The sequence below is a fragment of the Hypanus sabinus genome, chromosome 14 (genome assembly GCF_030144855.1).
Source record: "Hypanus sabinus isolate sHypSab1 chromosome 14, sHypSab1.hap1, whole genome shotgun sequence".
Taxonomy (NCBI): Eukaryota; Metazoa; Chordata; class Chondrichthyes; order Myliobatiformes; family Dasyatidae; genus Hypanus; species Hypanus sabinus.
In genome coordinates, this window is record NC_082719.1 from 52,498,895 (window position 1) to 52,513,074 (window position 14,180).

A 14,180-nucleotide genomic window follows, 5' to 3' on the forward strand; every position below is an offset into this window, starting at 1 on the left:
AACTTGTTTTTTTAGATATACAAATGATATTTATATAGCTCAATAAGACACATTGGGTTATAGAGTAAATATATTTTATTTACTTTATTGGAATATAAAGTAAATTTTCAAAATTTGCCAGTAATACCACTCAACATACACAAAGTGCTCAAGGAACTTAGCAGGTCAGGCAGTACCTGTAGAGGGAAATGAGCAGTCAATGTTTTGGGCTGAGACCCTTCATTGGGACATGAAGGGAAGAGGACAGAAGCGATAATAAAAAGGTAGGGGTTGAGGGAGGAAAGCAAATTAGGGTGGATAAGTCCCAGGGCCTGACAAGATGTCCCGTCAGACTTTATAGGAGAGTTATTTAAAACATTGAGCCACAAGTGAAGTGCAGTAGGATTGGAGAATAGCTAAAAGTTGTTCTGCTGTTCAAGAAAGGCTCTAATGATAAGTCAGGAAATTATAGGCCCGGTAAGCCTGAATTTCTAGTGGATAAATTACTTGGTATTCTAAGCAACTGGATATATGAGTAAATGGGTAAACAGGGCTTGAGTAGAGATAGTTAGCATGGTTTTGTATGTGGTAGGTCATGCCGAACCAATATTATAGAGTTTTTGGAGGCAGCTACCAGGAATGTTGTTGAAGGAAAGGCAGTGGACATTTTCTGCATTTGCCTTTGACAAAGTCTCCCACCAGAAGGTGGTCCAGAAAGTTAATTTGCTTGGCATTCAGGATGAAATAGTAAATTGGATTCAACATTGGCTTAATAACAGAAGCTTAGTAGGAGATGGCTGTCTCTTTGACTGGAGGCCTGTGACTAATGGTGTTCCACAGAGAATGGTGCTGTGTCTGTTGTTGTTTGCCATCTATATTAATGACTTGGATGATATTGTGGTAAACTGGATCAGTCAATTTGCGGATGACACCAAGACTGGGGCAAAGTGGACAGCGAGGAAGGCTATCAAAGCTTGCAGAGAGATCTGGATCAACTGGAAAAATGGGCTGAAAAATGGTAGATGGAATTTAATGCAGACAAATGTATAAAGTGTTGCACTTTGGGAGGACAAACCAAGGTAGGACCACAGTAAATGATGTGGTAAAACAAAGGGATCTGGGAATAAAGATCCATAATTCCTTGGAAGTGGCATCACAGGTAGATAGGATCATAAAGAGAGCTTTTGGCATATGGGCCTTCAGAAGTCAGAGTATTGAGTACTGGAGTCGACATGTTATATGCAGTTGTATAAGACACTGGTGAGGCCTAATTTGAATCATTGTGTGTAGTTCTGGTTATCTACCTACAGCAAAGATATCAATAAGATTGAAAGAGTAAGAGAAAATTTACTTTGCCAGAATCTGAAGACCTAGGGAAAATTTCAATAGGCTGAATACTTTATTCTCAGAAACATAGGAGAATAAGTGGAGATTTGATAGAGGTTTATTTATGAGGGGTATAGATAAGGCAAATGCAAGCAGGCTTTTTCCACTGATGTTGGGTGAGATTAGAACTAGAGGTCATAGGTTAAGGGAAATATTTAAGGGGAATCTGAGGGGGAACTTCTTCACTCAGAGGATGAAGTTGTGAATGAGGTTGGATTGCAGGATTGAAGAGAAGTTTGGATAGGTACATGGGTGGGAAAGATATGGAGGGCTAAGGTCCCAGTGCAGATCAATGGGATTAGAGAGAATAATAGTTTAGTACAGACTAGTTGGGCCAAAGGGCCTGTTTCTGTGCTGTGATGCTCTGTAACTCTAGAGTCCAGGTGATGAGAAAGGAAGGTGGGTGGGGGAGGGGCACAAAAGGAAACGATGTGAGAAGCTGGGAAGTAATAGGTGGATAAGGCAATATAGAAGGAATCTGATTGGAGAAGACAGTAGACCATGGAATAAAGGAAAGGAGGAGGTGGGGAACTAGGGGAGGGTGATGAGCAGATCATAATGATGGGGAAGGGGAAAGGGAAGGAGTGAGGGGGCCACAAAAATGAGGAAGTAGAGTGATTAGCAGAAGTTAAATAAATTGATGTTGATGCTAATGTGCTGTTCAGCTGCAACTGGACATGGATAGTAGGAAGAATGGATGGACATGTGGCAGGTGGATTTCAGTACAGAGAAGTGTGAGGTGATGCATTTTTATAGAATGAATGTAGAGGTGACATAGATTTCATTAAAACGCCGTCCTAACATATAAAAGAAAAATCTGAGGCTTTATGTGTATAGTGTTACGTACCCGTGGGTATCTTGTACTTGTCACATGACAGTGGTGTTGAAGCTATACTGGACTTAAGGTAGTGGTCTTGTGATGGTGGAGTGACATCATTTTCCTGCCAGTAGAGGTCATGTGACAGGTTTTTCTTACAGGGTATAAAAGGAGGACCCCTCCCTGTGAGGAGGGGCAGTTTGTGACTGGATTTGCCAGTTTGACTCCAATATTGCATGGTCCAATATTATGACGCAGTTTGGTTGAAAGATGGAGTTTTATTTAATGCCTAAAGTTTAAAAGGTCATTACCGGCAGTTTCTTTATAATACTGCCAGTTAAAAATCAGTGGAGAGTGAAGGTCGGAGTTCGGGAGCTAAAAGATCGAGGGAAGTCGATTTCGACAGTGAAACAGGTTCGAACTTGTTTGATCCTCATTCGGAAGGAATTCGTTGGCTGTGCCTGTGTTAACCCCTGCAATAATAGCAGAAGGGGTTGGGTACAGTTTTGTAAAGGAAAGGTCAGTGCCTTTAAGCCATTTCATTTTTATCTTCGTAAATTCTCCGGGAAAAGTATAGTTCAACTGGGAACCGCAACAGCACAATGTGAAAGAGAATTTAAATCGTCTAAAAAGTCTCTCTTTTAATGGACTGTAAGCATTTTGAACTTTTGCAGTACTACTTTGAAGAACTGTTTTTGCAACATCGCTTTAAGAACTGTTTAAGCTTTATTGCTTTAAGAACTGTTTAAGCTGACGCACAGCAGCTGATTTCCGGTTACGTTAGTGGTTTGTTTACTTTTGGGGGTTTGTTTTTCAGTGTTTAATAAATGTTCTATTAGTTATAAAAAAAACCCTGCCTCACTTATATATTTTTTGTTGCTGAATCTGTAACAATAGATATTTGAAGGTGGCAAGATGTGGTGAGAGAGTAACTGGCAAAGCATAGGAGATCCTGAATTCTATAAATATTGAATGCAGAAGTAGAAAGTTACAATGTATATAAAGCTCTGGTTAGGCCACAAAACAACTGATCCACTTCTGCTCAGCTCATTTTAAGGAAGATATGAAAGTCCTTAACAAAATGCTGAAGGGATTTCCCAAAATGATTCCAGGGTTTAAGTATTTTGCTTTGTTCTTTTTGAGAAAAATAGGTTGAAATGAAATTTGATAGATGTGTGACCCATTTCAATGTTAAAACAAAGAGAAGAGCCAGCGTACACACAGAATGGGGCAGGAGGCAGGACTATTTTTATGCAGTGGCCATGATCTTGACCTCACTGCCTAGAAATCTGGCATGATTTTCTAAAGGAAATCAGATGGGATTGTGAGGAAAAAGACAATCCTGGGATGTAGCAGAGGAAATGAGACCGATTAGCCAGTTTGAACTTGGTTGGCCAATTGGCTTCATCCTTTGCACCCTTGAGAGTTTATCTTAAAGCTGGACATTTCTGAAGTCATTTAACAAGTTCAAGGTACATGCCAACAATTAGGGATAACTGAATACTAAGCTACAGTGGTTTCTTTGTACATAAGGGTTGCTTTGGCATTGAAGAGGTTAGACCATACTATAGAAACACGCTACGGTTAAAAAAAAAGTTACCCGCCTGTTTATTCGCATTATTTAGATTTCCTTCTCAGTGAAATGTTAAGAATCTAATCTCACTTAAGAGAAAACTATGATTACTCTTACAAGTCTATTTGAATTAACACCATAATAATAGGGGATGAAAATAATAAAACTGCAGATGCCGGAAAAAACATTTTAAACAGAAAATGCTTGAAATATTCAACAGGTCAGGCCGCATCACATATCTTCACACCTGCTGAATATTTCAAACATTTTCAGTAACGATAGGGGGTATTGGGCCAGGTGCCACCGAGTCAAGGTGTGCGCACTCCCGGATCAGCCACGGCTGGCAGCTACCCAGTGGTAAGCGAGATCGAGGACTTGCAGGTAAGGTGACGTCCTTCATTGAGCATCCAATCGGTGGAATCACTGGTGTCCAATCAGAGGCAGCGTGCAGGTTGGCTATAAAAGTCAGCCGAGCGGGCGTCGCGGATCCAGTGTGAGGGAGCGGACGCGTGTGGTACGGAGTGCTGGGATTATCCTGTGCTGAGGTGTCGGCTTGCCAGGTCACCACCATAGGTGGTGTTTTCTCAACTTCTCGCCGCGATCTTCGCTCCGGTCTTGTCCCCGGCTGCCCGCCGACTTCCCGTCGCTACCGCTTGATATGCGCCTGGTCCAGAACATGTCGACGATTCAGGAATTTGGACCTGCGGAATATACCCCTAGCAACCGGGTGATCAAGATCGCAGTCATCGGCGGCAGCGCTGTGGGCAAAACTGGTGAGAAAGTTGGGCCGGGCGCAGCTCTGGGCGAGTGTAGCCCCGCGGGTTTACTGCAGGGTGGCTTGTGGCTCTGAGCGCAGGGAGCTGAGCGGCGAGTCAGGTTGGTTCGTTGGGCTTTGATGAGATCCCCGACGCCGGCTGCAGCCAAGGCCGCGTCCCCCAGGCGGCGGAGGAGGGGTTCTGACAAATGGAGAAAACCGGAGTTATTTTCCTTAGGGGAATAGCGGTCTGGAGAAAAATCCTTTACTGGAATTTAGCATCTACCCGTCCACTGTCAAATGCATTATCTGAGAGAGGGAGGGGACGTGTTGAAGAATTCGTGTCTGGGTAACACGCAACTTTACAATCCCATTTATTTCTCCCTCAGCTTTGGTGGTGCGGTTTTTAACCCGGAGGTTTATTGGCGACTATGAAAGAAATGCAGGTAAGTTCCCATTTTGAGAATACATAAAGTTTTGATTCGCGGCACCGTTTAAGTTTTTTTTTTGCCTGCATCAACTCCGCTGTTCAATCGAAAATGAAAAATTCTCAATTCTCTCGGCTGGTAATATTTCAGGTACATTATACTCCAGACAAGTACAAGTAGATCGAGAGCAACTTGCACTTCAAGTTCAAGACACACCAGGTGTTCAGGTGAGGTTTCTGGATAGGGTTTTTAGCTTTGTTTGTCTTCTCCGACCTTTATTGTCCATTACATGGGTGAAACCTTATAATGGGAATTAAACATCACTACTTCCACCAGTGTAAATAAGGGAATACAGTACTTGGGATAGTTTGGCTTAATTGAAAAGCTGTTTGGATTCTCTAAAGACGATTTTAAATTAGTGCAAAGTTAGAGGTTTGCAAAGCTTTAAGAAAACAAGGTAACTGAAAAGGTCATAAGGGAAAAGGTGAAATATGAAGACAAGCAAGTCAATAATATCAGAGGATACCCAATGTTTCTATAGAATCAGGATTGTTATCACTGCATGTGACATGAAATTTAATTTAGCAGCAGCAGTTCAATGCAATAGATAATCTAGAAGAGAAAAATAAAATAATAAGTAAATCATTACAGAATATGTATATTGAATAGATTAGAATATGTGCAAAAACTAATACTGTATATTAAGAAAGTGAGATATATAAAGTGACAGAGAGAGGTGAGAGTAGATGTAGGACCACTGGAAAATGGCACTGGTGAGGTAGTAATGGGAGATAAGGAAATGGAGGATAAAATAGATGAGTATCTTGCATCTGTATTCACTGGAGACACCAGCAGTATGCCGGTAGTTCAAGGGTGTCGGGGCAGAAGGGAGTGAGATTGCTATTACTAGGCAGGTGTTTGGGAAGCTGCAAGGTCCAAGGGTAGGCGAGACACCTAGACCCACTGGACTACACCCCAGGGTTCGGAAAGGTAGCTGAAGAAATTGTGGAGGCATCAGTAATGATCTCGTGAGAATCACTAGATTCTGGAATGGTTCCGGATGACTGGAAAATTGCAAATCTCTCTCCACTTTTCAAGGGAAGGGGGGTGAGGTGGAAGAAAGGAAATTGTAGACCAGTTGCCCTGACCTCAGTGGTTGGGAAGATGTTGGAGCTCATCTGAGGTTGTCTCAGGGTACTTGGAGGCACATGATAAAATAGGCCAAAGTCAGCACGGTTTCCTCAAGGGAATTCTTGCCTGGCCAATCTGTTGGAATTCTTTTGAGAAAATAACATGCAGGATGGACAAAGGAGAATCAGGGGATCTGTACTTGGATTTTAGAAGGTCTTTGACAACATGTTGAACATGAGGCTGCTTGCAAGATAAGAATCTGTGGTATTACAGGAAAGATACGAGCATGGATATACAATTGGCAGGAGGCTGAGAGGGAGCCTGTTTTGACTGACTGCTGGTGACTAGCGGTGTTCCACATGGGTCATTGTTGGGACTGATTCTTCTTGTTATATCACTAATCTGGATGATGAAATTGGTGGCTTTGTGGCCAGGTTTGCAGACAATATGAAGATGGGTGGAGGGGCAGTTAAAGTGAGGAAACAGAGGGGCTGCAGAAGGATTTAGACATTAGGAGAATGGGCAAAGAAGTGGCAGATGGAGTACAATGTCAGGAAGTGACAATCATGCACTTTGGTGGAAGGAACAAAAGTGTAGCAAGTTTTCTAAATGGGCAGAGAATTCAAAAATCAGGTGCAAGGTGACTTGGGGGTCCTCGTGCAGGTTAACTTGCAGGTTGAGTTGGTGAGGAAGGCAAATGGAATGAAAGGCTTATGGTATGAGAAGCATTTGAGGGATCTGGGCCTGTACTTGCTGGAATTTTGAAGAATGAGGGGAGATCTCACTGAAACCTATCGAATGTTGTAAGGCCTTGATGGAGTGGATGTGGAAGGGATGTTTCCTGTTGTGAGTGAGTCTAGGACTGGAACTCAGTCTCAGAGCAGAGGGACGTCCATTAGAAATGGAGATGAGGAGAAATTTCTTCAGCTAGAGGGCAGTGAATCTGTGGAATTTGTGGCTGCAGGGGCCTGTGGAGGCCAGGCCATTGGGTGTATTTAAGGCAGAGGTTGATAAGTTCTTGGCTAGTCAGGTGTGATGGGTTACCAGGAGGAGGTAGGTGAACGGTGTTGAGAAGGAAAATGGATCAGCCATGATGAAATGGCAGAGTAGACGCTGTGGGCCATATGGCCTAATTCTGCTCTTGTACCTTGTGGTCTAAGATTTGCTTCTAACTTTGTCGATGTCACTATAACAATTTTAGGACTGAATATACAGGTGTTCTTGTTCTCCTCAGATTATACTTAAAGAATATAAAAATGTGAGCAGCAGTTGACCCTATGGTTCTTGAGTCTGTCACTTTAGATCTTGGCTCATCACTTTCCAGCCTGACCCTTGATTTGTATTCAAAAATCTTACTGCAACTTCAAACATATAATGTGACTTGGCTTGCAAAAATTCCAGATTCCTGCAATGCTGGAAACATTCAGCAGCTTGGGCAACATCTGTGGAAAAAGAAATGTCAGCAATTACCTGCCACCTTGTACTCCTTCCCCTCCCCCACCCTTTTATTCTGGTTTCTGCCCCCTTCATTTGTAGTCATGATGAAAGGTCTTGGCCTGAAGCATCATCCGTTCATTTCCCTGCATAGATGTTGTCTGAATTGCTCAGTTCTGCCAGCATTTTGTACGTTCCAGTGGAGTTCATGTTTCAGGTTTGGACTTTTCAAATAAAGGGCTTAGACTTAAACACGAATGATATCTCTATCCACAGATGCTACCTAACCAGATGTTTCCAATATCAATTGGGCTTAATATCACTGGCATATGTCATGAAACTTATTGCTTTGTGACAGCAGCACATTGCAATAAGTATATATAAAAGAAAATTAAGTAATTTGAACAATGGGGAAAATACTGAGGTAGTGTTCATGGGCAAATTGTTCATTCAGAACACTTCATTTCCAGAGGTCCTGGGGAAACAAAAGTTTTACTTTTATACTAACTTCACTGTATAAGATTTAGTCTTCAGTTGGTGTCCTCACAAAATTAACACTGAGATACAGTGTTTTGTGAGGATCTCGTGTCTCACTGTCTAGAGCGTGATACTTAATTTAGATAGCTAATATTTTGATTTGTACATCTTTATTGTACTTGAGATCAAGCAAGGCAGTGATCAGGGAATGAATGGAGTTGCTGTCTTAAATTAGTAAGTTAATAGAGTTAGTGACTTGCTGTTGAGTATGCAGTGAATGCATATCCTTTTGTAGCCTATGACAAACTAATCACACCATCTCCAACCTCCGTGTTAGCTTAAGATTTGCCAACCCTTCCACTTCCACATAGAAATCACAAAGTACAGGGGTTCCAGAAGATCCCTGGTGGACACCGCTAGTCACTGACCTCTGGGGCAGAATACAGACCATGTACCACCCTCTGCTGCCTTTGGGCAAGCCAATTTAAAATCCATGCCATCAGGTTCCAGTGGATTCCATGCTTTATGACCTTCTGGATAAGCCTACCATGGGGAACTTGCTTTACTAAAGTCAATAAAATCCATTGCTTTAACATATCAATAATTAGAAATAGAATGGCTTGGAAGGCAACTTGTGGCACATTGAAAGAACAGGTGATGGGTTTGTGGGTTTTTGTTTGGCATTGTTTTTCTTATTAAGCAAATAGACCACTTGATCATGAAATCTAATTGGATTGGGCCACAAAGTCTATCTTGGCTAATGAAAGCTGAAAAGTTAGTGTTAAGTCATGTAAATTTTCTTGAAGATTAGTGGAATAAAGGCACAAGGGATTTGGATGGAGATTTTAAAATATGGCCTGCTTATCTGAGTCAGTATACTAAAAATGCAAGTAAAGGTTGAATTTAGACGGTGTTTTTTTTAAGAATACAGGACATTTGGCTGACATTTAATTTGAAAGTTTGGAACAGAGTAATCAAATTGGGATGACAGTAGCTTAAATCAGTTTCAGTAGTGTAGAAGTGAACAATGTTAGTTTGTGTGGGCCTGGTGATGGTTCCCAAGTGCAGAAGTGAGACAGCTGGGTTGCTTCAGTGTGCTTGTAGAATGAGGTGCCATATGAAAAGGGCAAGGACAGATTCTGGAGAGATATGGTACCAATGAGTGGATGAGAAAGGAACAGGAGTGTTGTCTCAGCTACCTAGACAATGATGTTTTGGAGATGTGCAGACAGGTTAATGAGAAGAGGTGGATAGTCTTCATCAGTGTTACTTTGGACATAATTAACTTTGAACATTCATAGTATTTTGGCAGGTATGGGAAGTAACTGACCTGCTCTGGGGATGATGAGCATAGATTGGCATGTAGCACCAGGCTAGAGGCATATTTTGTATGGATAAAGGGCAAGGCTTATTGTCAAGGGAAGGAGTGAAAATGAATTTGAGGGAGAATTTGCTCTTCAGCAAGAATCCATTTATTTCCTTGACTATTCTTATCCTAGGGGCACTGAATTATCATGTAGAGCATGACTCCTAAACTGCTGCTCGTGTTTTCTTTTAAATTGGGTGAATAGTTTTGTTCTAAGCAGGCAAATGAAGACCAAATTTGGCAGTAAGCTTGGCATACTTTAGCAGATTTCCAAAGCACTAACACTTCTGTTGCCTGAACTGAGAAGCCCTACAGATTCACGGTCCATTAATCAGCACTTTGTGCTAAGCTGCTGGATACATGTCAAGTCTGTTCTTTATCTCACTGCAGTTAAGTTCAGAGCAGAAAAACAGGATCGGGCATTTTAAACCTCTATGATATTCCAGTAAGGTGATTATTTGAGTACATTTGATGAAGAATTTAGAAAAGCTTGGAATTCTGCACTTAGTGGTTTAAGAGCAGTTTTGTGTAACATAGAGGAGTGGAGGTGGTCCCACAATTTGCTCTTTTTTTCCCAAAATTTTGATTGCAGCAGTTCAAATGTATCCCTTCAACCCATCTCCCATTTCAAAAGTCAAAATTTTGGGAACATGTGTTTTCACTCGATACTTAAATCTTGAAGTAATTTAACTTGTGTGGAAAATTTAACAGAGGTAAAATGTTCAGCTGGGTTGTGGAAACTGCTCACTAAAACTGAAACAGCACTAGGAAGAACATACTGCCTGAATGCAATATGCAGGTTTTGGTGTTTCCATTAGGGCTAGTTTTGTGCAAATTTAAATGATGTAAGTTTAGCAAATGTTACTAGAAACACTTGAGTTCTCCTATATTGATGAATATTGTTGCTTAAAGACTGAATACATTCCAATATTCATCTAGTTTTTCTTCCCAATGCCTCTGGTTAACAGTCCATTATAGTTTGTTTCCTACTGTGAACTTTCTATTAAGCTCAAGCTGCCCCCAGTGATCCTTTCTGCCATCTCCCAGGTCTTCTGGTGCTGTTTCATTTTTCTGAGATCAGTTCCAGCCATCATTGCAAGCTGGGAGAACTCTATGCTTTGATACTGAGCTATGGAGAAACCATGGGAGGTCCTTCATACTTGGAATGCCATTTACGTAGATGATGACTTAGAATTTTAACTAAAATGAGAATATATTAATGACGTATTTTATGACTGGATCTGCTGCAACATTAGAAGGTTTTGGCTGTTTGTTATTTTAAGCTATGTTTTTGCATGTTTAAGATTTTAAAAAACCATGAGTTACCCTGGGTTTGCTTTTTTTTCAAATAAAACTGAATATTGCATTCAATCTAATTAGTTCAATTTGTAACTTTGTCCACTAGTCCATGTTTGAAGTATAAAATAGTGAATTTTTACAGTCTAGTCAGTCTGTTTCCTGTAAATAGAAGTGCTACTTTAATCAGACTGCCCCTTTGATTCCTTGCTGAAGTCTGACACTTGTGCTTTTGAGCTATACAGCTGAATCAACATGGCTGTATGGTAGTAAAGCCATTATGTAGCTCAAACAAAACCAAGTGATTCAGAAATGCAACATGGCACATATTTGGATGGCGTTTGTATTTGACCTTTGAGTTTTTGAGTTATCTACAAAGTAAACTTTTCACTGCCATATTTAAACTAGATGGAATCTGACATTTCCATTCATGTTTCTGCTTGGAATATTATCAATCCTTTGAAACTTTTTCAGCATTTGCATTTTGATACAAACTTGAATCACTTTTTATTCTTGTTTCTAGATAAATGGGCAGAGTCTGAGCTGCAACGAGCTGCTTAACAGATCCATACAGTGGGCCGATGCAATTGTACTAGTCTATTCAATCACAGACTACAAAAGTTATGAAATGATTAGTCACCTTCATCAGCATGTCTGCCGTGTACATCCAGAAAACAGAGTTCCTGTCATAATTGTTGGAAACAAGGCTGACCTCCTTCATGCTAAACAAGTGGAACCTCATCATGGCCTCCAACTGGCAAACATACTAGGCTGTACCTTCTATGAGGTATCTGCCAGTGAAAACTATAATGACGTCTACAATGCATTTCATGTGCTTTGTAAAGAAATTAGTAAGCAACAAGTGAGCAGCAATGCTGAAAAAAGAAAAACGTCCATCATACCCAGGCCAAAATCACCAAACATGCTAGATCTGCGGCGGCGCTTCAAACAAGCTCTTTCTGCTAAAGTACGAACTGCAACATCTGTCTGAGGCTGACAGCTAAAGATCCTGATATGAAGTGTTTGGTTGCTTTTTTTGTAAAATACTGTGACAGATCAACATGGGTGTGAAGATCTGGAAAGCCAAGGCTATACCATAAACTGAATGACCTAGCCAGAACAGACTGCCCATTTAATCATTCCCTCAGATCTTGAAAATGGGTACTTCAGTGATCACTGCTATTCTCTTGAACATGGAGGGACCAGACCAGAAGTATCTGAAGTTGACTTCTGCGCTCCCTATTGGGAGCCGTGTAGGTTTTTATTTTGCAGTTTTTGTAGTGATTTTTGTAAAATATGCAGTGATGCATGGCCCAGATGGGACAGAGTGATTTCAAATTGGAGTCTTTGTTAATTCCTGTAAGCAAAAAATAGATCAGTTTGACTGCTTGGTAGCACATCAGTTGGTTTGTTTTATAATACTGTTTCACAGACTTGAATGTGTGGATGATAATCCTGTGCTGTGGGAGTGCATGCAAAGAATTCAAAGACCGCTCTGATCTTGTACTCCGAATTGCTCTCTGCTAGAAGCTGTGAACTATGTGGAATAATCATCCCAGTAGTTGTTTCCACGTGCTGGTTTGGATGGCTGTTCAAATATGTCAGAAGTCAGATCAACCTTCATATGTGTGGTTTCAATGAACTAGCTTCGTTTGAATAAAGCTATTACATAGGCAACGTTGTTCTCTTTCTACTTCATTTTAGCCAGTATGAGGTAGCATTTGCTGCTGTACAAAATCATCTGCTTCAGTCTTGCATTTTTCTTCAACCCCCCCCCCCCCCCATTCCTGAGAGAATATGAAAATGTTGATATAAGTATGATATCTCATCCCACACCCAATACAAAACAGCTTCCAAATTGGAGCAACACAATATGCTGAAGGAGCTGAGGATCTATGGAAATGAATAAACAGTCAATGTTGTGGGCTTCTTTAGGACTGGAAGGGAAGGGGGAAGGTGCCAGGATAAAAAGGCAGGGGAGAGGGGTCAGATGATAGCTGAAGCCAGGTGGGTAGGAAAGGTAAAGGACTATAGAGAAAGGAATCTGATAGGTGGACTATTGGAGAAAGGGTAATACAGGTGAGAAGAGATAAGAGTCCAGAGTGGGAAATAAGAGGGAAGAGGGAGGGAATTTAACTAGGAGGAGAAATTAATTTTTTTCCCTTGGGTCCCCTCTTCCTTTTTCCTTTGATCCACTCTCCTCTATCAGATTCCTTCCTCTTCAGCCCTTGCCTTTCCCACCCAACTGCCCTCACCTACCACCTTCTAGTTATCCTCCTTGCCCACCCCCCCACAGTTTTATTCTGGTGCCCTCCCCTTCCTTTCCAGTCCTGAACAAGGGTCTCAACCTGAAATGTTAACTGTTTATTCATTCCCAGCAATTTGTATGTGTTGCTTTGCATTTCCAGCATTTCCAGAGTGTGTTCCAAATTGGAGTTAGTTTTAACTTGGGTCAAATGTCAAAGCCAAGTTGGACAATGCCTGTCTTAATGGAATGGGTTTCCTACAGCCCTAAGTGCAATAGGCTTGAAAAGTCTTTCTAAGTGCACTTTATGCATATCCAGGCTCTTTGATCTCTGCAGTAGGAATTCCTTTCCAAAGAGCGCATACTTACCAGCATGTTGATAAATAAACAGTTGAACCAAACATACTAGAGTTTTATGAAAGATCTTTCATAGAAATGATTGTGTACATAATCATTGTCAATTTAGAGTATGTTCACTTGCTGTTTATTTTGCCACCTTCTAATTGTAATGTCAGCTGGGTTCCAAGCATACTTATGTGACCAAGCACTTTAAGCATATCTAATCTCAACTATTTGAATTAGTCCATGATTGTATAGTGGGTCACTTCTGGCTGCTATTTAAGTCAGCTCAGAGTTCATGTTGAGTTTCTAGTACTAAAATCATTAAATATATTAAGTGTATCCCAGAGTATCTACTTAAAGTCACTGAACATTTTAGGCAAAATTATGATTTTAAAGTATTTAATACAAACGCTGCCTCTTACCCAGTTAGTACAATGAACATGTAGACAAGTAGAAATTGACCACTTGAGATTTCAGGAGTGGAATGCCATCCTTTCACTAAGCACAGCTGTAATCTAGAAATCCTGGTATGTTAATTCTAATATTGATGTTTTTATTTCAAAGCTGTAGTACTTTGTGTATATAAAATTCTAAACTCTTCAAGCTAGTGTAAAAATATATTCTGGAAAAAGCTGCTTTGAAAGCTGAGTCACATAGCTTTGATAAAAATGACAAACTTATTTACATGGCTCATTTGAATGTCAGACAGGTTATTTGACTGTTATCCCTTATCACAAAAGGGCATTGAGGCAAATTGCAGCATATCCATTTATTTTCATATATTCAGGTAGATGTCTTGGATTTCTGAGTTTGCAGAACAGTTGAAAATTTATGGCTAGCAACTCTGTATTTGTTACACTCCAATATCTGGATGTAGTCTGTTATTTGCAAAGATGAGCTGAGTCACATCAAGTGGTGTTAGTAGTCGAGTTGACAGCACAATCACCTGAAA

General features: G+C 40.8%; 2 protein-coding genes across 2 annotated transcripts in view; one reads left to right on the top strand and one right to left on the bottom strand.

Annotated features, from left to right (window-relative positions):
- Nucleotides 1-4,227: 4,227 nt before the first annotated feature.
- On the top strand, nt 4,228-12,038 carry rasl11b (RAS-like, family 11, member B). Its single transcript, XM_059989198.1, has 4 exons — nt 4,228-4,528; nt 4,899-4,955; nt 5,088-5,164; nt 11,165-12,038. The coding sequence occupies exons 1-4, from the start codon at nt 4,414-4,416 to the stop codon at nt 11,630-11,632; spliced, it is 717 nt and encodes a 238-aa protein (XP_059845181.1). The 5' UTR covers nt 4,228-4,413; the 3' UTR covers nt 11,633-12,038.
- Nucleotides 12,039-12,180: 142 nt separating this feature from the next.
- Nucleotides 12,181-14,180, bottom strand: part of scfd2 (sec1 family domain containing 2) — a 251,514-nt gene continuing 249,514 nt past the window's right edge. Inside the window, exon 9 of the mRNA XM_059989196.1 lies at nt 12,181-14,174. Coding sequence (XP_059845179.1) covers nt 14,082-14,174 — 93 coding nt within the window. The 3' untranslated portion in view covers nt 12,181-14,081. The remainder of the gene's footprint in view (nt 14,175-14,180) is intronic.